At 47.5% G+C, this 23,308-nt stretch overlaps 1 protein-coding gene across 1 annotated transcript in view; it reads right to left on the bottom strand.

Annotated features, from left to right (window-relative positions):
- FHOD3 (formin homology 2 domain containing 3) overlaps window positions 1-23,308 on the bottom strand; it is a 326,323-nt gene that overhangs the window by 122,116 nt on the left and 180,899 nt on the right. The window contains 5 exon segments of the mRNA XM_068166897.1: window positions 524-762; window positions 3,079-3,111; window positions 3,113-3,223; window positions 6,576-6,670; window positions 10,778-10,889. Coding sequence (XP_068022998.1) covers window positions 524-762; window positions 3,079-3,111; window positions 3,113-3,223; window positions 6,576-6,670; window positions 10,778-10,889 — 590 coding nt within the window.

The following is a 23,308-nucleotide window of genomic DNA, read 5'->3' as shown; positions in this document are numbered from 1 at the left end:
GCCCCCTCCCCTGCAAGAGCAGGCTGAGCGATGGGCAGGGTCTTGGGAGGGGACATGGCTGGGCCAGCTGACCCAAACTGAGCAAAGGGGTGTTCAATGGCTCAGATATAAAAGCTTAGGGAAAGAAGGAAGTGGGGAGACATTTGTTAAAGGTGTTTGTCCTCTGGAGTAACTGCTACACGTATTGAAGATCTGCCTCCTGGGGAGCAGCTGGACATTTCCTGCTAGGGGGAAGTAGGGAGCAGTATTTTTGTTTGCTTTTGCTGTCACGCATGGCCTTTGCTTTCACTTCTGCCTTATTAAACTGCTCCTCTTTTGACCATGGGCCTTTTGTTATATTTTCTCTCTTCTCTGTCCATCTACAAAGGGGAGTGGTAGAGCAGCTATGGTGGGCATCTGGTGCCCAGCCAGGGCCAAGCCACCACAGAGGGAAATAAAGAAAGTCTGTCAGACAAATGAAGTGCAGTGAACACAGGAAGTACTAAGGGAAAAGAAAGGAGTATGCCCCAGTTCATATGCTTACCTCTCACTGAGGTCTTCAGCAGCCTGCCCACGGCCCAGCATGAAGCTAGGGTTCAACTGACTGCATGGGCTCCCAGGGACAGAGGAAGTGCTTTTGATGTTCTGCACCGAGTGCCTTCGGCTCCGTCGGCGCTCTAACCCCCGGCGCTCGCCAGCACTGAGGCTGGCCCTCCTCCGGTCCTTGCAGCCACTGGCAGGGAGGTCAGCACTCTCATCTCCATCCTCATGTTTGAGTGTCATCTGCAACACAGAGGAAGAAATGTCAGGCTTCTGGCATGGTTCTTGAGGTATCACAGGGCTTCACATCTAGACTTTAAAAGCTGCCTGATCTCACCATGAATAACTCCTATTAGCGTCACCATAGCTATCTTGTTAGCTAATGTCTATCCATTTGTGCAGTGTTGCACTTCTAACACTGGAACTATACATTAATGACTTGGATACTATAGGACCTGCAGCAACATTTGTCTCACAGTTTGGGGTTTTTCTTTTGTAGGACTTTATTTTCAAGGAAGCTTCATTTCCTTCCAAAATACTTAGGCAGGGTCTTGCCTTTACTGAAATGAACAGAAAACACTCTCATGTGTTGACTGATTGAACACTTGCTCGTATTCAGACACGGCACATGTAAGGATCAGGTGGAAGTTACCATCTGCAACTTCACAAAGCATTTTAGAACAGTGCCATTGTTTCTTCCCAGAAAAGGAAAAGATCAGCAGATGTACAAATAACTGCATTCCTCTTAAAAGTGCATTCCTCTCCATTTGGAGAGAGCTCCCTACAAAGTAGGGAAAAACCTAACAAACAAAACTATTCTGTGAACAGGTAACACAATGGATGTAAAGAAAAAAGCTTCAGACCACATGTCTCCTTTAAGTCTCTCAATTTTTATGTTAACATAATTACTTCCTTGTATGCCTCTCAGTGACAAAAAAACCCCCAGTATTTCCTGCCAGTTCAGAAGCAATGTCAATCCAGAGGAACATATGTACAATACCAGAAAAGAATGATGCTGAGAATAGCACGGCCACAATGACACATGGCAGAAACTTCTGACACAGGTTGGGAGCTCATCAGCTGAAAAGAGCAGAGGAGAAAGCCAGGGGTGCAACACCTGGTATCCTGAACTACAGCATACTGTTTACATGCCAGAGTGACATGGCAAGTACTGCCTTAAGGCTTTCTTGTAACCACCTGCAGTGATACTTACCTGTGTAAGTGTCTGAATTTGGCCAGAGTGAGTTCTGGGCCCCTCAGTTTAGGAAAGATGTTGAGTTGCTGGAAGGTGTCCAGAGAAGGGCAACAAAGCTGGGGAGGGGTCTGGGGCACAGCCCTGTGAGGAGAGGCTGAGGGAGCTGGGGTTGCTTAGCCTGCAGAAGAGGAGGCTCAGGGGAGACCTCATTGCTGTCTAGAACTACCTGAAGGGAGGTTGCAGCCAGGTGGAGGTTGGTCTCCTCTCCCAGGCAACCAGCACTAGAACAAGAGGACACAGTCCCAAGCTGTGCCAGGGGAGGTTCAGGCTGGAGGTTAGGAGGAGGTTTTACACAGAGAGAGTGATTGCCCATTGGAATGGGCAGCCCGAGGAGGTGGTGGAGTCACCATCACTGGAGGTGTTTGGGAAGAGACTCGACAGAGTGCTTGGTGCCATGGGTTAGTTGATTAGGTGGTGTTGGATGATAGGTTAGACACGAGGATCGTGAAGGTCTCTTCCAACCTCTTCTCTTCTCTTCTCTTCTCTTCTCTTCTCTTCTCTTCTCTTCTCTTCTCTTCTTCTCTTCTCTTCTCTTCTCTTCTCTTCTCTTCTCTTCTCTTCTCTTCTCTTCTCTTCTCTTCTCTTCTCTTCTCTTCTCTTCTCTTCTCTTCTCTTCTCTTCTCTTCTCTTCTCTTCTCTTCTCTTCTCTTCTCTTCTCATGTCATCATATCAGCATATGAATTCACATTTACATTACATTAACTTCAGCCTAAGCCTCCCCACTTCAACACTTACTAAAATTTAAGAAAGGGCTAATTATGAAGAAACTGGATGTCCCACTCTTACATATAAATACCTCAGAAGTAGTTATTTTATGCCTAGGTGGTGAATGTGGAGTCATTCAGTACTCCATTGATGCAAAATTGTACAGGATCTGGCCCATTGTAAACTCATAAACAAGGTCTTGCTGCAGAGCAAGTGCTACTCATGAAACTGAGTTCAGCCGAACCTTTTTCATATGCTGAATACTTTTGCACATGGAAAGAACTTCTACTTAATTCAGAATGTGTAACTAGCAGTCTGAGAAAGTTTTACCTGCAGGCAGACCTGCCTCTGAGGAGGGTGGCAAATGTGCTGGTTCGCCCAGGAGTTTGCCCCAGTTTTAGCATGAAATGTATATGCATCAAACACAGCTATCCGCCCCGGCAGGTCACACACACAAATGAGTGCAACACTTCTACTGCCCAGATGTTTTTCTTCTAAAACAAATAATCACATTTCACCTGGGTGACATTCCCTTTTTCCTCTCAGCTTTGAAACGTGCACAAGCTGCAAGATGCATAAAACAGGACATGTTGTGTTACCTCATAAATGTTAAACTGCTCAACTAAGTCCAAAATCTGTTCCTTTCTTGTTCAAGTGTCTCTGCGAAACAGCTTCAATGCCTAGCTCTTCCAGACAGTCCACCACGTCATAGAAAGAGTCCTGATCTGGCAACCCCGACAATGTCTAAGAATCAAAGGAAAAACATTTAAATCTGTTTGTTTTGGGGGAAAAAAAAAGTTAAACTAAGGTTTTAAAAACTGGGTGGCAAATAGTGATATCTATGATTGCATTCGAGCAAAACCCGTGGGGTAGGATGAGAGAGCCCGCCAGAAACCAAACAAACCCAAGGGGCACAGCTTTTAACAACCAACTCTGTGCACTAGATAGAAAAATCAGCAATGGGCAGAACAAATGAATGTTGTTATTTCATACACAAAAGTATGCAGGTCTTTAAAGCACACAGTTGGGTTCTCTCTGGCTTCATTCAATTATAAAGAACAGAGAATGTTAAAGCATCAAACACGGAGATAGAAGCAAAGAGAGAGAAATGGTTTAGCTAAAAAAAGAAAAGTGAAGCTGATTTCCTCCTCTTTCTTGCAAGTTTAGTGTTCAGAAGAAAGAGTCTAATGCACAGCTGTGTGATGTTGGGAGAGCAGGAAATATCATGCACCATGTGCCTGCCGGCTTCCACACCTGCAGCAGAGGTCTCCATCATTGGTTTATGTTACAGACATACCGATGACTCTCATCCCTTCCTCCCCTTCATGTTCATAAATCTTATGAAAGGTATGCTCCTTATATGCTAGAGAAGAGGTACTGCTAAGAGTTAAAAGAGGTATTAGTTCCTGATAATAGGGGAAGTTGTTACCTATGCCACTGGATAGGAACTTTTGCACAGTAGAAGGTGGCTACTGAAAATAAACTGCTTGAGGCTTTCTGTGGCATCTGCTCTATATTCAAGAGAGAGGAGTTTTCTTTCCATAGTAATTTCCAATTTCTGTGTGAATTCAAGCAATTGAGAAAGGGAAGGTGGTCTTTTGCAATATATAATATGATTATTTTGTTTGGGAGAAAGTTCTTCACTGAGAGAGTCATTGGAATGTGCTGCCCAGGGAGGTGGTGGAGTCCCCATCCCTGGAGGTGTTCAAGAGGGGATTGGACGTGGCACTTGGTGCCACGGTCTGGTCATGAGGTCTGTGGGGACAGGTTGGACTGGATGATCTTTGAGGTCTCTTCCAACCTTGGTGGGGCTGTGCTACTGTAACAGATCATAGGACCTAATTGAAGGCAGATAACAGAGGCTATGCTGGAGTGATACATAGCTGGAAGTATCTGCATTGCAATCAGTCTCATTTAACAGATTCATCAGTGCCTAACTCCTCCCAAATCAAGAGAGGGTTAATGAAATGTTAGCATAGGTAACATGGTTAAGAATCACCAAAAGACAGGGAGAGGACAAAATCATTGGAGTAATATCATGTCTGGACAGACATGTTTTCTGCCCTGAGTGGGAAGGAAAACAGTCTGTAAATCCATGGAGAAAGAGAAAGGAAGAGCAGTATGCTTCCTTAAGACAAATCCCTTGGGAGGACTCTGTGTGCACTGAAAATACTGACATTTCCTTGCCTAGAGAAGCTGGAACCATCTGAGCCTTCTTTATATCCTCTGTGTGGGAAAAAAATTACAACTGTGACATGCTGCTTTTCTCTACATTGACAAAAAAATCCCATCAGCAACATCATAAAGCTGTCCCTTAGCCAGATCATAACTGCAAGTGTGGCATTGTGGGATTCCTCTCCTCCTTGATCTTCCTAAACGACTTGCTCCTCTGCCTGTGTGATGCTTCTTCCTTTTGGTGTGTTTTTAAAGAGATACAGTGTCATAGAAATAGCTTTCAGTGCAGGAAGAGGAAAAAAAATCAGCTCCAGGACAAAAACAGTTAACGTAGCACAAGATTTTTGAGTAAGTCAAACATCAGGTAGATTTGCAACTGTGCCAGTGCTGGAACCAGTGCATGAAACAAGGTGTGGAACACAGACAGTAAGAACTAGTTGCCTTGGCTTTCATAGTAGCTACAGAGGAACAAAGAAAAGGGCTGGTGGTAACACAAACTCGGGGTCTTCAAATGAATCTAACCAGTAATTTCCACAATGCTCTGCCTTATTAAGTACAGCCACAAAATGCACAGTGATGCTGGTGTGCTGGTGTTAGGCTGATCTTCTGTGCCCTTTAAAAAAAACCATTTTTTAACTGTAGTCACTCTGAGATTTTTTTTTTTTTAGGACTAGAGCTAATTTTTAAGGAATTTACACCAATAAATAGCTAACTTTGATGAGCCTTTGACATTCTCCCTCCTTATAGCACAATGGCTAAAAAAGGGAAAATGTTTTGGAAAACAACTTTACTGCAGAACCACTACTTGCAAACCAGGACACCAGAAAACATGAACAAAGGAGAACAAAATGTAACCTCTTTTGGAAGGAGAAACACACTTGCCTAGCATTCAGGTATGTTAAATTAATCATGTTTACTTTGCAGTAAAACCAACCAACCACAACAACAACTAAAACAACTTAAAAGGATCTGAACTAGAAAACTAGAAAACCAGCCCTCGCTTTCTTTCTCTCCTTGGCTAATGTGCTGAGCTGGTTAGCTGAGTTTTGGTTTGCAATGCCTTGTCAGCACTAGGAGAGGAGCCATGTCATAATACGATCACCCAGAGCATCTAGCAAAGCAGCACTGCTGCGCCCAGCTGCTGCCTTTGGCTGACTGCAACACAAGTAACCAGAGATTGTTCACAAGAGGGGATTGGACATGGCACTTGGTGCCATGGTCTAGTCATGAGGTCTGTGGTGACAGGTTGGACTCAATGATCTTTGAGGTCTCTTCCAACCTTGGTGATATTGTGATACTGATGGCAGCTTGTGGCAATGCCAGCGAGGAGCAGTGTGAGCAGCCTGGCAGTGCAGGCCTAGAGCCTGACATGGTGGTAGGCCATGCTCAGCATAAGTGCAGAGCCAGCTAGCAGTGGAGCAAAGCAGTGCTGTGCCTGCAGCATGGAACTAAAGCAGGACACTGGTAGCTATAAACACAGAAAGTTATCTTGGGACAACAGGAGATGCACCTGCATCAACAACCTGGCGTGTCGTTAGCAGTTGGACCAATGATCTATAACAGTGCCATGTGTGCTCACTCCTAGGGAACCAATGGAGCTATGCCAACCAGGCTCCCCGAGTTCATATAAGTTGTAGCAGTTCCCCTGCTAGGCACTTCTGCCTTTCCTTTCCCTTCCTCTTCTTTGCTTTACTTTACTGTGCTATACTCGCACCACAGGCCTGCAATACTGGAACAATAAAGGAACAATACTCGATCGTATTGGTCAGCTGTATTGACTCCGATCTCTGTCCCATTAGCAGCTTGTCCTGCAGCTTCTCCAGGACATATATTTAGTCATATATTCTCAACACAGAAGATCGTTAGACAACTGAAAATACTAACGTTTTCTATCCCAGCTATGGTAACCAAGTAAACAAACCTTGTTAACCAAGGTCATTGCATAAACCAGCAGCTCAGTATCGATGCCATCCTTTTCCTCCAGGATCTCCATGATGTTGGACCATGGCTTGGCTCCTAGAGAAAAAGCAGAAACCATTGGTGACAGTGACCAAAATGGAAAGCATCAACATTTATTCAAGAACTAGTACAAGCTGGAGTATGTGGCTGGGTGGAAGATCAAGCAGAAAGAAGCAGCTTTGTCTGCGGCTTCACTTGCTTCACAGAGAGTGAAGTCAATATGGACAGTGAAAGCTACAGTGCACCCTGAAGCACGGATCTAAAGGTGGACTTTCCCCAGAGGAACCAATTGCTCCTTCCTTTGATGATGAAGAAAGCTTTGTTAGCCCACTTTGGTTTGACACTGAACTTTCAGAAATCAAGTGGAAGAAATTTTACCCCACTTATCATAGGTTCACATAGGCTTAGAGAAACCAACAAAACCTCTCTGCATGCTTTCTGTGTGCTCATTGCTCACACGCCCAGGGCGATTGCTGAGTTACGCTGCGCCAGGTCCTGTTCACAAAACAATGCTGCAGAGAAACAGTTTTCTCAAACTGCAGGCTGTGTATCTTGATCCATGAAGGAGAAAGATTTTTGCTGTGGTTCTTACTCAAATTATAGAATAGAATTAACCAGGTTGGTTAAGACCTTGGAGACCATCAAGTCCAACCTATCACCCAACACCATCTAATCAACTAAACCACAGCAACAAGTGCTTCATCCAGGCTCTTTAAACACCTCCAGGGATGGTGACTCCACCACCTCCCTGGGCAGCACATTCCAATGGCCAATCTCTCCCTCTGGGAAGAACTTCTTCCTAACATCCAGCCTAAACCTCCCCTGGTGCAGCTTGAGACTGTGTCCTCTTGTTCTGGTGCTGGCTGCCTGGGAGAAGAGACCAACCCCCACCCGGCTACAACCTCCCTTCAGGGAGCTGGAGATGGCAATAAAAAAAGGCAGTTCTGGTGTGTAGGCTGCACCATAAACTCACTGCATTACTGCACTTTGATTAATATTCCTTGCTAACATAATACCTTTCAGGTAGTTGCAGAGAGCAATGACTATACAGCCCTTCATCATACCCCTAACACAGCATCAATCTAGTGGATATCCAGCATGCATCAAATGGCAAGAGCAGTGGAGAGCTAATAATACAGGCCGTTTACTAAGAACATAACAAGTCAGGTAGCAAAACCTGAATTCACTCACAGTGTATAACAGTGTCCAGGTGAGTCATAGGACATTAATCTACAACCACCTGAAAGGTGGTTGTAGCCAGGAAAGGGTTGGTCCTCTTCTCCCAGGCAACCAGCACCAGAACCAGGGGACACAGTCTCAAGCTGTGCCAGGGGAGGTTTAGGCTCAAGGTGAGGAGAAAGCTCTTCACTGAGAGAGTTGTTAGCCATTGGAATGTGCTGCCCAGGGAGGTGGTGGAGTCCCCATCCCTGGAGGTGTTCAAGAGGGGATTGGATGTGGCACTTGGTGCCACGGTCTGGTCATGGGGTCTGTGGTGAGAGGTTGGACTGGATGATCCTCGAGGTCTCTTCCAACCTTGGTGACACTGTGAGACTGTGATAGATGAAGGCTGTTACACTGATGACCAAAAAAAGGAACTACATATGAAGCAAGGGTTAAAAAACCAGCTGAATAGCTGGGTGCAATTGCTTAACAATAAGGGAAAAAAGGGAGGAAAACTGGGTGTTTGGGGCCAAGCTATTTGCAAAATTTTATGAGACACTCTGCCAACCCACAGGTATGAGAATCCCAATAAACTCCTCTCCACATGCTCCTGTGGTACCCATTCAACTCCATGCATCACTTTCTTTTCTTCCCCCCACATGCTTTATGTTGTTACATAGTTGATTTGTTACTTTGAGTCATGTAAATGTTTCCCTGAGGCAGTTCTGCAGCTACCGAAGGGAATACACAGCACACAGTAGGGCGTTTAGGGTCCTCCTTTCTTTCTCTGACTTCAATGAGATTTACCAGCATGTGAACAGATGGAAATTTAAATGTGCTGATAATGCCAGTGAGTTCAGACAGCTGAGGAAATGCTGGGACTGTAAAAACAAATCATTCTGCTTGCAATTACATGAATATTGTAATTACATTGCTGCTGATGCCACTGTGAGATGGCTTTTAACTCAAAACAGAGTCAGCCTGAAGAGCCCACGATTCAAAGTGCTACACTGGTTTGGAGTTGCCCCTGCCTGCTCCCCTGCCATTAGACAGAATAGGGGATTGTTGGTCTCTTCAAGGCACTCATCCTGAGAGCTGAAAGGAAAATCTGGCTACTTCTTCCTATTTCTGGGATTGCTTTTCTGCCCATTACTCAACATTTTCTTGTTTGTTTCACTCGATACGTTTCAGCATATCAAGTTGCTCAAACAAGTTCAGCATGGAGGCAGTTGGTCCAGACATGGGATCTTGCTTTCAGCCTCCATGTGTCTGAGACCACAACAATGGCTCTCCCAACCTCAAAACCTCTCCTTGAGTCAAAGGAATGCTTTGCATCCAGAGAGAATGCCCTAGGAGCTCAGCAGTGGCTTTGTGTGAAAAACAAGAAAGGACACTTTTGTGCTCTATTTACTTGTAAAAAGTATAATGTATGTATTCAAACATTTCTTCATGAGCCTGAAAGGTGACAGATTGCACAGTGTGCTGTCTGCTCAAGGGCTTTAAAGTATCACACACAGCATCACAGTATCACCAAGGCTGGAAGAGACATCAAAGATCATCATGTCCAACCTGTCACCACAGACCTCATGACTAGACCATGGCACCAAGTGCCACATCCAATCCCCTCTTGAACACCTCCAGGGATGGGGACTCCACCACCTCCCTGGGCAGCACATTCCAATGGCTAACAACTCCCTCTGTGAAGAACTTTGTCCTCTCCTCCAGCCTAAACCTCCCCTGGCACAGCTTGAGACTGTGTCCTCTTGTTCTGGTGCTGGTTGCCTGGGAGAAGAGACCAACCCCTTCCTGGCTACAACCTCCCTTTAGGTAGTTGTAGAGGGCAATGAGGTCACCCCTGAGCCTCCTCTTCTCCAGGCTAAGCAACCCCAGCTCCCTCAGCCTCTCCTCACAGGGCTGTGCACAAGGCCTCTCCCCAGCCTTGTTGCCCTTCTCTGGACACATTCAAGTCTCTCAATGTCCTTCTTAAACTGAGGGGCCCAGAACTGGACACAGGACTCAAGGTGTGGCCTGACCAATGCAGAGTACAGGGGCACAATGACTTCCCTGCTCCTGCTGGCCACACTGTTCCTAATGCAGGCCAGGATGCCCTTGGCCTTCTTGGCCACCTGGGCACACTGCTGGCTCATGTTTTAGGCAGCTGTCAATCAGCACCCCCAGGTCCCTCTCTGTTTGGCAGCTCTCAGCCACTCTGACCCCAGCCTGTAGCTCTGCATGGGGTTGTTGTGGCCAAAGTGCAGCCCCTGGCACTTGGACTTGTTGAATGCCATCCTGTTGGACTCTGCCCATCTGTCCAGCCTGGCAAGGTCCCCTCTGCAGAGCCCTTCTGCCCTCTAACTGACCAACATCTGCCCCCAACTTGGTGTCATCTGCAAATTTGCTGATGACTGACTCAATCCCCTCATCCAGATCATCAATGAAGATGTTAAAGAGCACAGGGCCCAGCACTGATCCCTGGGGCACACCACTGGAGCCTGGCTGCCAGCTGGCTGTGGCACCATTCACCACCACTCTCTGGGCCCAGCCTCCAGCCAGTTCTTAACCCAGCACAGAGTGCTGCTGTCCAAGCCATGAGCTGACAGCTTAGACAGCAGTTTGCTGTGGGGGATGGTGTCAAAGCCCATTGTAATGTAACAACAGATGGGTTTTGTTTTACTATAAAGCCTGCATTATTACTGACCTCATCTTTCTCTTCAAAAGGATTACACTGATTAGATATCATTTTCTCTTCTAAATCAGACTGCTGCTTCTCAGAAGGAAGTTCAAAGAGCTTGGCCTGAAGGTGCCTCCATAGTCAGAAGATGCAATGGGGTTTACCTTGCACATGGGTGCAGGGAAGGAGCAATGGTGAGAGGTAGCCAAGTTCCTGCTATGTTGCACAGAGCAGGCATCACAACAGCTCTAGAACCGCTGCAATCAGTCATGAAATACCACTCTGACCTCAGCAGTGCTGGGATTTTTGCCCCCCCAGGCGAGGCTACTCACCTCTCTTTTTATCAACAGCAGCCACCGCCTGGATCAGAAGCAGCGCGTTGGGCTCTGCGTATTCCACAAACACCAGCAGCAGCTTCAGGGCTGTCTTCACCACCAGCCGGAACTGCAATGGAAGAGTGTGACTCGTCATTCAGCAACCCCAGCACGGCCACTGTGCTCACTGGCACGGGGCAAGACACAAGCACAGTAATCCAGATCTGGGAATAACACATGAAGAGATTAAGGATCAATTCTGAGTCAGAACTGAACCCAAGTATTTCCCTAGATTCTCAAGTCTCACCTACTTGTGCTCAAGTGCACTTAATGCACTGCAATGTGACTACTAGCAATGTAAAATCTGCTGGTGACCCTAGACTCTTGCAGACTTGAGTATTGCAAGATCAACTACTTTTACGGCTGACAACCAAGAAATCCCAGCGACCATCCTTGGGACTGGGACCTGTCTTGTTCAACATCTTTGTGGGTGCCATGGACAGTGGCATTGAGTGACCCTCAGCAAGTTTGCTGATGACACCAAGCTGTGTGGTGCAGCTGACAGCTGGAGGGAAGGGATCCATCCAGAGGGACCTGGGCAGGCTGGAGAGGTTCAACAAGACCAAGTGCAAGGTCCTGCATCTGTGTCGAGGCAATCCCAGGCACAAATGCAGGCTGGGCAGGGACTGGCTGGAAAGCAGCCCTGAGGAGAGAGACTTGGGGGTGCTGGGGGAGGAGAAGCTCACCAGGAGCTCTCAGTGTGCACTTGCAGCCCAGAAAGCCAACCAGAGCCTGGGCTGCAGCAGGAGAAGTGTGGCCAGCAGGGCAAGGGAGGTGATTCTCCCCCCTCTGCTCAGCTCTGGGGAGACCCCACCTGGAGTCCTGCCTCCAGTTCTGGAGCCCCTATGACAAGAGGGATGTGGAGGTGCTGGAAGGTGTCCAGAGCAGGGCCAGGAGGATGAGCAGAGGGCTGGAGCTGCTCTGCTGTGAGGACAGCCTGAAGGAGTTGGGGCTGTTCAGTCTGGAGAAGAGAAGGCTCCCAGCTGACCTCATTGTGGCCTTCCAGGATCTGAAGGGGGCTACAGGAAGGCTGGGGAGGGACTGCTCAGGATCTCAGGGAGTGATAGGACTAGGGGGAATGGAATGAAGCTGGAGGTGGGGAGACTCAGGCTGGAGGTGAGGAGGAAGTTCTTCCCCATGAGAGTGGTGAAGCCCTGGAATGGATTGTCCAGGGAGGTGGTTGGGGCCCTGTCCCTGGAGGTGTCTGAGACCAGGCTGGATGAGGCTGTGGCCAGGCTGATCTAGTGTGGGGTGTCCCTGCCCATGGCAGGGGGGTTGGAACTGGATGATCCTTGTGGTCCCTTCCAACCCTGACTGATGCTCTGATGATCCTGACATCACTGATGCTCAGTCAGTCTAATTTGCAGTGGCACTGCTGCAGTGATACTCCATAGATAAATGGTGCAGTCCAATGAAAGGAAATTTGATTCTGATGAAACACCAACAGATCACTGCCCCAAACTGCACTGGGCACCTGGGTGTCTGTCTGTCGGGATGGCATCAAGCTGGTCCTGCTCTGCAGTTACATTTCTTTAGCAGCCAAGTTCAAGTGCCCAACAGACATACTGAGAGAATTTTCAACGTCTCCTCTTGTTTTGTCAAGTCACTTCATAAAAGGAGTTACCAGATTACCACAAACAGTTCTACCATTACCATGCTGCCCAGACAACGGCTTCTGTACCATCTACTAATATGATCAGGATCCCTTACCCAGAAAGATAATCCTGGCTAATGGTTGTCAAAACCCCAAGGCCTTCACACATGGTGACAACAGATGCATGCACACTTTAGTACTCCATGGTAAAGTTCCAGTGCATTTCTGTTTCATAGCATTCAGAGCAGGACACACCTGTCTTCTGTCTGCTGTTGCACATCTTTTCCCTTCAGAGAGCAGGGCCTTCTGCAACACCTGCACACTAAGTGCTGCCAGCTGGCCACAGCAGCTGGGGGAGTAAGGAACACAGCGCATCTGCTAGGTTGTAAAGCACAGGATCACAGAATGCTGATTCCTGTGAAGCCTCAGGGCAGCCCACTGCAGACCTAGGCTCAGCCTGCAGGGGCTGCCTGCAGGTGTCAATCTCCTGTGCTTTGCTAGCTAACAGATGGCAGTGCAAGGAAGAGACACCATCCAGAAGGAAGACCATAGCAAAGGAGATCAGAAAAGCCACCTTTTGCTTTGCCATTTAGCTACCAGAAGGATCTTTTAAGTTCAGTTATGAAATGTGCAAATTTTCATGGATTATGCAACTCACAAAATGAATCAGTCAGCCCTGGGAAGTGGAGGTGTCTCTGGGTGAAGGTACACACCATAGCAGATTTCTGCTGGTAGTCAGCATGGCCACTAGCTTAAAGAAAAACTGCATTTGAAACACAGTATTTGCTGCTCAACAGAAGCTGGCATTTCACACCTCTGTGGGCATTTTAAAGCAAGCATGCTGCCTTGGACCAGTACAAAACCAAAACACTGCAGTCCTACACTAAGCTGCACAATACCTGCACTGGGAACTCAACTACCTACCTGTGACCCACACAAACTTTGCACATGCCCTTTTTAATGCTGCTCCAACAGTGCTTCTTGACAGATGCAGCAAGCACTGAGCAGCTGCACTACCCTTGGAAGTCTTCAGCCAACCAAAGCCCCTTCCTGACACAAGGACAGTCCAGAGCCTGACAAGCTCACACTAAAATCAGTTCTATCCACCATGGCACCAAGAAGCCTCTGAAAGGTCTGTTTCAGGAATACATGCTCACAATCATAGAATCAATAAGGTGGAAAGAGACCTCAAAGACCATCAAGTCCAACCTGTCACCCAACACCTCATGACTACTAAACCAAGTGCCACGTCCAATCCCCCCCTGAACACCTCCAGGGACAGGGACTCCACCACCTCCCTGGGCAGCACATCCCAATGGCCAACAACTCTCTCTAGGGAGAACTTTCTCCTCCCCTCCAGCCTAAACCTCCCCTGGCACAGCTTGAGAATGTGTCCTCTTGTTCTGGTGCTGGTTGACTGGGAGAAGAGACCAACCCCCATCTGGCTCCAACCTCCCTGCAGGGAGTTGCAGAGAGCAAGAAGGTCTCCCCTGAGCCTCTTCTCCAGGCTAAGCAACCCCAGCTCCCTCAGCCTCTCCTCACAGGGCTGTGCTCAAGGCCTCTCCCCAGCCTTGTTGCCCTTCTCTGGACACCTTCAAGTCTCTCAATGTCCTTCTTAAACTGAGGGGCCCAGAACTGGACACAGGACTCAAGGTGTGGCCTGACTAGTGCTGACACACATTACAAGACACACATTAAGTGTGGTGTGGTTTCCAGTATGATGACCTACCTGTTAAACGATACTTTCATGACCACTTGTGAGCCTGCCATGCCTGTAGCAATTCATGCTTGCTGCTGATGACATGTGAAGTGTTGGATGCTTCCAGAGAAAGAGTTTCAACTAAGATCAGGAATGGCTGATTCACAACTTTCAAAATACCAGAACTTTCAAAATATTCAGAAGGCTTCCATTTGTGATGAATGGAATGGAATGGAATGGAATGGAATGGAATGGAATGGAATGGAATGGAATGGAATAGAATAGAATAGACCAGGTTGGAAGAGACTCTCAAGATCATCGTGTCCAATCTATCATCCAATGCCACCTAATCAATTAAACCATGGCACCAAGCACCCTGTCAAGTCTCCTCCTGAACACCTCCAGTGATGGTGACTCCACCACCTCCCCAGGCAGCCCATTCCAATGATGAATGACTCTCTGTGAAGAACTTCCTCCTCACCTCCAGCCTAAACTTCCCCTGGCACAGCTTGAGACTGTGTCCTCTTGTTCTGGTGCTGGTTGCTAGAGAGAAGGGACCAACCTCCACCTGTCTACAACCTCCCTTCAGGTAGTTGTGGAGAGCAGTAAGGTCACCCTTGAGTCCCCTCTTCTCCAGGCTAACCAATCCCAGCTCCCTCAGCCTCTCCTCATAGGGCTTGTGCTCAAGTATTGAAGACAGGCACAACAACTTTCTGAACCGACTTCACAGTTGTTTTAAAAGCCACAGGGCAATCACACTGCTTCAAATAGGCCTTGATGTCAGAAGAGTGATAAAAGCAGTAGACTTAAGCTGTGCTAGGTCAGAAAAACTCTTAGTATCATAGGATCAGTCAGGGTTGGAAGGGACCACAAGGATCATCCAGTTCCAACCCCCCTGCCATGGGCAGGGACACCCCACACTAGATCAGCCTGGCCACAGCCTCATCCAGCCTGGCCTTAAACACCCCCAGGGACAGAGCCCCAACCACCTCCCTGGACAACCCATTGCAGGGCTTCACCACTCTCATGGGGAAGAACTTCCTCCTCACCTCCAGCCCCACATCATGCTTTTGCAAATAGTTGCTGCAATTAATTAGAAATTTCCATTGTAAATATTGCTGCTCCTGGAGGCAAGGCACAGACCCACTGGCTTGACTGAACATCAAGACACCGAAGTATGAAAACTCTTACTAAGTTAGAAAAGAAAATGATATTGTACTTTGGTGTCACAGGTGAGCCCATTTAGAGAGATCAATGACATGAGCACCTTCTGGCTAAAGATCAGATGCAGCCAGCAATGTAAAAGGAAGAAGAAAGATGATAAACCTTTCCCCCCAACTCGCTTTACATTACGCAGTGGGAGTTGGCAGTGGCTTTCCTTTTGTCTCTTTATATTTAGACAATCAGAAATGTGTTACAGATCCAGCCAAGGAGACCACACAGAAGGCTGCAGAACTCTTGTCTCATGAAAGGGCTTGTCCCTGTTGTTAATCACTTGTCAGAAGAGGCTTTAGCCTTTAGAAGGAATGCTGTCAGAGAGTTCATTGACTTACAAGATCAAAGCAACACGTGCAGAGTTCAGAGTTAGAAGCACAGAAGTTGTCTTTTAAAGAAAAATGTGAAAAGAAAATGGAGTAAAACCTCTGTATTTCGTTCAGGGTGCTGCAGTAATGTTCAATTTACTCTACTAAAATGCAAAGAAATTGGCTTTCTAACTAAAAAAATTACTGCAGCCAAATCCTCCAAGGACTAATGGAGCACAAGCATGGCCTCATAGGCCACGTGCTCTTCCTGGGGATGCAATAGAGCCAGACAGAGCTGCAGCTCACGGACCATGTACTGCAAACAGTGCCCACCCCACCGGTGATCCCAGAATCACAGCATCAACCAGGCTAGGAAAGACCTCACAGATCATCAAGTCCAACCTGTCACCCAACTCCTCATGAATAACTAAACCATGGCACCAAGTGCCACATCCAATCCCCTCTTGAACACCTCCAGGGATGGGGACTCCACCACCTCCCTGGCTAGCATGTTCCAACGGCTAACAACTCTCTCAGTGAGAACTTCCTCCTCACCTCCAGCCTAAACTTCCTCTGGCACAGCTTGAGACTGTGTCCTCTTGTTCTGGTGCTGGTTGCCTGGGAGAAGAGACCAACCCCCTCCTGGCTACAACCTCCCTTCAGGGAGTTGTAGAGAGCAAGAAGGTCTCCCCTGAGCCTCCTCTTCTCTGGCTAAGCAACCCCAGCTCCCTCAGCCTCTCCTCACAGGGCTGTGCTCAAGGCCTCTCCCCAGCCTTGTTGCCCTTCTCTGGACACCTTCAAGAGTCTCAATGTCCTTCTTAAACTGAGGGGCCCCGAACTGGACACAGGACTCAAGGTGTGGCCTAACCAGTGCTGAGCACAGGGCAGAAGGACTTCCCTGCTCCTGCTGGCCACACTATCCTTGATGCAGGCCAGGATGCCATTGGCCTTCTTGGCCACCTGGGCACACTGCTGGCTCATGTTCCGCTGCAGTCAACCAGTAACCCCAGGTCCCTTTCCGCCTGGCTGCTCTCAGCCACTCTGCCCCCAGCCTGTAGCACTGCATGGAGTTGTTGTGGCCAATGTGTAGAACCCAGCACTTAGATGTGTTAAACCTCATGCTTTTGGCCTCTGCCCATCTGTCCAGCCTGGCAAGGTCCCTCTGCATAGCTCTCCTACCCTTTAAGTGATCAATACCTGCTCCCAGCTTGGTGTCATCTGCAAATTTAATGATGACTGACTCAATCCCCTCATCCAGACCATCAATGAAGATATTAAACAGGATGGGGTCCAGCACTGATCCCTGTGGAACACCACTGGTGCCTGGCTGCCAGCTGGCTGTGGCACTATTCACATGATGGGTGCATAGAAAAGCTGAAACCCTTCATTCTTGTGGGGTGCAAAGCTGCCCCCCAACTCAGATCTAGTGCTGTGGTTACAGCAGGCTGGTGTCCTGCCAGCACCTGCAGCGTGGCTTAGTTTCACGTTTCAGTAGGAGAGAAAATGAGCTGCTCCTCACAAGAGGAAGAAAGATCTTCCTGGAATGGAAGATTATTTTAATCTACCTATTTTTTATTTCTTTTAAATAGAATGAATACTATATAGTGTCTATGTCTAAGTGATGTATCCAGTATAGTAAATACACAAGTGATATGTAATAACAGAATATCTAACATAACAAAATGTTATTTTCCTTTGTAGGAAGAGGGGAAAAGGAAACAAGCATCAAGCTTGAGAGAACCTTAGAATGATTTAAGTTGTAATGGACAAAAGACCACTTTCCTTCTCATGTGTGGTGAGAGAACCCAGTTCCCTCTTCCTCACCTATCATAGAATCCTTCTGGTTGGCAAAGACCTCTGAGATCACCAAGTCCAACTGTTGACCTAATTCTACCATGGTCATGGTCCCAAAGTGCCATGGCCACATGTTTCTTAACAGTTCCAGGGATGGTGACTCCATGACCTTCCTGGGTAAGGTAACCTATTCCAATGCCTGACCCATGGCAACCTTTCCCGGGACTCACTCACTGTCTTCCCCCAGGCAGCCAGCACCAGAACAAGAGGACACAGTCTCAGGCTGCGCCAGGAGAGGTTCAGGTTGGATGTTAGGAAGAAGTTCTATACAGAGAGAGTGATTGCCCATTGGAATGGGCTGCCCAGGGAGGTGGTGGAGTCACCATCATTGGAGGTGTTCAGGAGGAGACTTGCTGGGGTGCTTGGTGCCATGGGTTAGTTGATTAGGTGATGTTGGATTGGTTGCTGGGTTGGCGCAGCCTGAGACTGTGTCCTCTTGTTCTGGTACTGGCTGCCTGGGACAAGAGACCAACCTCTGCCTGTCTACAATCTCCCTTCAGGTAGTTGTAGAGAGCAATAAGATCACCCCTGAGCCTCCTCTTCTCCAGGCTAAGCAACCCCAGCTCCCTCAGCCTCTCCTCACAGGGCTGTGTTCCAAGCCCCTCACCAACTTTGTTGCCCTTCTCTGGACACCTTCCAGCAAGTCAACCTCCTTCCTAAACTGAGGGGCCCAGAACTGGACACAGGACACTGTTCCTGATGCAGGCCAGGATGCCATTGGCCCTCTTGGCTGCCTGGGCACACTGCAGGCTCATGTTCAGCCTACCATCGACCAGTACCCCCAGGTCCCTCTCTGCCTGGCTGCTCTCCAGCCACTCTGACCCCAGCCTGTAGCACTGCCTGGGGTTGCTGTGGCCAATGTGCAGAACCTGGCACTTGGATGTGTTAAATCTCCTGCCCTTGGACTCTGCCCATCTGTCCAGCCTGTCCAGGTCCCTCTGCAGAGCCTCTCTACCCTCCAGCAGATCAACTCCTGCCCCCAGCTTGGTGTCGTCAGCAAATTTCCTGCTGATGGACTCAATGCCCTCATCCAGATCATCAATGAAGATGTTAAAGAGCATGGGGCCCTTTAACCTCTTTATTGATGATCTGGATGAGGGCACTGAACAGCTTTGAGCAGATGGTGATTGAGGTGAACCTCTGCTAACAGGAAAGGCTTGGGAGAATGGCAGTTTCAGCAACTTCTTTCCCTTGGGCTGGGCCAAGCTGATATTTCTTTAGCTGTACTCCAAACACCCCTGCAAAACTACTAGAGGAAAAGACTTTTCATGGACTTAATTGCAGACAGGATTTTATCCTCACTCCCTTCTCCAAAATCCCCTTCATATCACACTATTTTAGCTTCCATTATGCAGCTGAGGGACTTCTTGGTTCCTAGGGATTAGATAGCCCGTTACTTAGACAAGCTGCTGATGTGCTACTGACCTCACACAAAGCATTTAAGGCTCTAAAGACATTTACAATTCATCAAGTCATGCAACAGTTCTGTGAAGCATGCTGCAGTTCATTGCATTTTACACAGGGGAAAGCTGAAGCACTGTGAACTTCAAAGGCAAATAGATGCAACATCACATCTGATTTCCTTTTTCTTCAGCCTCCAAGTAAATATTTGAATAATGTGTGCTCTCAGAAATACTTTACATTGCAAATGCTTCAGATTTAAGATTAAATCACTACTGTATAATTTCCATGAGAGAGAGCAGAACCTATAGAGAAGGAAGTCCACTTGCACACCAATTTTCCAGGCCATATCCCTTTCTTCTGAGACCCATTTCTTATCACAGCCAGACCCTTAAAAAACAACTTCCTCATGATACTGAAGCTCCACAAGCTTCAGACCTGCAGTATTTCTGATAAGGGAACTGTGTATAAAGCAACATCTCAAAACTTCAGCATCTTTGTGAAGTGAGTTTTCCTCCTGCCCAATGAACAGAAGCTCAGAGATGACCCTGTCCCTGCCTGTGAAAGTCATCACCAGTGAAATGTGTGGCTCTGCTGAATGATGGTGAAAACCAAAGGAAAACGAGGAGATAAGGAAACCATTCCTTCCCTCAGAGCCTCCTTACAAAATTAAGCCCACTCCAAAACACAAATCATGAGGAATACTCCATTTTCATCCTTGTTTCCTTAGATGGCTGTGTTGTCACAGTATCACTAAGGTTGGAAGAGACCTCAAGGATCATCAAGTCCAACCTGGCACCACAGACCTCATGACTAGACCATGGCACCAAGTGCCACATCCAATCTCCTCCTGAACACCTCCAGGGATGGGGACTCCACCACCTCCCTGGGCAGCACATTCCAATGACCAATGACTCTCTCTGTGAAGAACTTTCTCCTTCCCTCCAGCCTGAACCTCCCCTGGCACAGCTTGAGACTGTGTCCCCTTGTTCTGGTGCTGGTTGCCTGGGAGAAGAGACCAACCCCTTCCTGGCTACAACCTCCCTTCAGGTAGTTGTAGAGGGCAATGAGGTCATCCCTGAGCCTCCTCTTCTCTGTCCACTGTCCCCTTGCAGACTGACTCTTCCCTGTAAGTATGGGATCTGTCCAACGAATTTCATCATATTTGACAGTAATTTGACAGACTTCACTAAAAAAGGCCCCAAGTCATCATTCTTATTAGAGGAAAGGAAGTTTTTAGCCATCTTGAAAGGGTAAGAGCTAGAAAACTACACCTCATTAGTCCTTCCACGAGCCACATGGCAGGCTGCCAGCTTCACCAAAGAGAGGCACGGGACACGTGGCACAGCTTATGGTAGCAAAGCATGTGGGATGGCAAGATAAAAAGCAAGGAAGGAGGAAAACAAAGCTAAAAAATGTCTTGAGTAATTCCACTGCCAATGAAAAAACTGCCAGAGATAGTGGCCTTGGAGCTGTCCTGTTTAAATATTATTAAAGTGAGTTCAAGAGCCCTAGGGAAAAAAAATCTTATTGAAGTCTGCAAGTACAGTGGAAAACGAGTTTGTTATTATTAATCACAGAATCACCAAGGTTGGAAGAGACCTCAAAGATCATCAAGTCCAACCTGGCACCACAGACCTCATGACTAGACCATGGCTCCAAGTGCCACATCCAATCTCCTCTTGAACACCTCCAGGGATGGGGACTCCACCACCTCCCTGGGCAGCACATCCCAATGACAAATGACTCTCTCGGTGAAGAACTTTCTCCTCACCTCCAGCCTAAACTTCCCCTGGCACAGCTTGAGACTGTGTCCCCTTGTTCTGAACAAAGGTGTTAAAGTCATTTGTTTATCAACAGTTCCATTAAAAAATACTCAAATAGCAGAAGTATGGTTGGGTTGAAATAATTTCACCTGAAAAGCTCTGCAAGTTTAAGTACATGGTTGGCAGTGCTTTCCTGACACTGCACAATCCCACAGGCAACAGTTAGGTAGGAAAAAACCTCAAAACTCAACCAATCTGTGTAATTGGTTGAAGACAGTGTGCTAACAGAGAATCCAAACTACACTGTCTATTGCAATACCTGGGGGACACAAGCACAAGCAAGTGCTGCTGTCCAAGCCATGGGCTGACAGCTTGGCCAGGAGTTTGCTGTGGGGGATGGTGTCAGAGGCCTTGCTAACCAACCAACAAACCCCCACATATCAACCAAACTCACCACAAAACAAAAACCATACAAGCTGAAAAGCTGCATGCTTGCTTTTGATCACAGAAAGGAGGAAAAGGTGCAAAGGAATCCCTCAGATTCCTGCTTAGATAACAGAACAGGAAGTGTTTCTACACAGCACACCTCCTGTTAGCCTGTCAAACGCTTCCCAAGGCCAGGCTGGGGTTAACTCTGATCACACTCACATTCACTTGCCTTCAAAGGTTTGAGGATTAGATAAGGTCAACTTCAGCTTCATTAACATTCTTGAAAGAACTCTAACGCTCAGATTCATTGCCATGTCCAGGCCCCAACTCTAGCTTAAAAGACCTTCTTCCTAGCAGGAATAGAATTAACCAGGCTGGAAAAGACCTTTGAGATCATCCAGTCCAACCTATCACCCAACACCATCTGATCAACTCAACCATGGCACCAAGGGCCTCATCCAGGCTCTTCCTAAACACCTCCAGGGATGGGGACTCCACCACCTCCCTGGGCAGCACATCCCAATGGCCAATCTCTCTCTCTGGGAAGAACTTTTTCCTCATCTCCTGCCTAAACCTCCCCTGGTGCAGCTTGAGACTGTGTCCTCTTGTTCTGGTGCTGGGTGCTTGAGAGAAGAGACCAACCCTCACCTGGCTCCAACCTCCCATCAGGGAGTTGTAGAGAGCAATGAGGTCTCCCCTGAGCCTCCTCTTCTCCAGGCTAAGCAACCTCAGCTAGACTACAGTCCTTGCCTCCAAAGTTAGGTAACAGAGCTCCAGGTGTACCACAGAGCATCATCTCCAAAGTCACCTCAAATGTGACCATTCTTGCCACAAGTCCAAAAATAGCACACAGTAACTTCCTAAGGTAACAGCAATCAAATCTATGCCTGTATATCCCTGCAGTGCTGTAGCTCAAGTTATAGGTGGATTTGCAGCAGTGGTGAGCAGGACAGGGGAGTAGCCACAGAGCACCAGAGCCCAGATTTCCCCTCTGACCCTGCTTAGAGTGCAATTATGACAGCTAATGCCATCACACTGATTGAGGTAGGTGTGTTAAGAAAAATTCCTGGAGTTAAAGAGCATAAAGAGCACTGCCCCTCCCCCCCCCCCCAACAGCCAACCAACTGCAAAACAAAACAAAACACAGGAAAGAACACAACTGAAGCACATGTGCAGAGATTACTTAGCTGTATTAGGATACAACTCTCCAATGTGAAAGGGTAACAGCTGCAGCAGGGAAGATCTTGGCTCAATGACCTCTGCCAGGCATTAAGTGGAACAGCTGTTTCACAACACAGTCAGGCTCAGCATTGCAGTACCCAAGGAGCATTTTGCTCGTCCTGTCCTGCCTCTGCATTCATATTCCACTCTCCCTGCTAGGTGGTGCTGTGGGATGTCTTTTCCAAGGCAGAAAAGTTGGCTTGCTTTTTTGCTCCCCTCATGGATACCTTTTCCCCTCCACATGAGAACAACTGCAGTGTTTTCTGATCTTGGTGGTACAATATGTGTCCTCTCTGGCCTTTCTTCTTCTTTACTTGCTGCAAGCATGTGGTGGCCACCACTGCTGCTACTCCTTTTCCAGAGCACTCAGAGCAAATGTGTGGGGGTTAGCACTCATCTGCATGTGTCCATATCCACCTATGAAAGCAGGAACCTCAGATGGAGGCAAGAGGTTATTAATACCTGCCCAAATTTTCTACCCCATTGTCCTTTGGTCCTGAAGATACAGAAGATGGAACCAAACCATTTCATTGCCAAAGCAGATATAACATTAAATCAGACACAGAAACTAACAGTATGGATTCCAAGGAAAGGCTAAGGATGAAGCCCTCTGCAGATCCAGTTAGTGAAATAGCTCTGGTTTTGCCTCTCCAACTGTGACTTGCTTCTGTGAGGAAAGGCAACCTACTGCAGAGATTTAGGAAAGGCAATTCTCTGAAGGAAAAGGAAGGGTGCTTTTTTTAGGCTTCAGTTTTGTTCTCAAAGTAAAGAATCACTGAAATGGTAGGACACAATTCACAGGCTCACGGGATGTCAGGGGTTGGAAGGGACCCAAAGAGATCATCCAGTCCAACCCCCTGGGCAAATGATCCTCATTGAATTAGTGTGGGATTAGAAAAAAAAAGTTTAATAAATCATAATTCATATTTTACAATATTCCTGGCATATTAATCTCCATGAATTGCAATAATCCCCACATCAGAAGAGGATGAGAAGGGGATG

This window comes from Melanerpes formicivorus, unplaced genomic scaffold (assembly GCF_026170545.1).
Source record: "Melanerpes formicivorus ecotype bairdi unplaced genomic scaffold, bMelFor1.0.p_v2 SCAF_111, whole genome shotgun sequence".
Taxonomy (NCBI): domain Eukaryota; kingdom Metazoa; phylum Chordata; class Aves; order Piciformes; family Picidae; genus Melanerpes; species Melanerpes formicivorus.
Note: the sequence above shows the minus strand (reverse complement) of the source record. Positions and strands in the feature narration are given on the sequence as shown.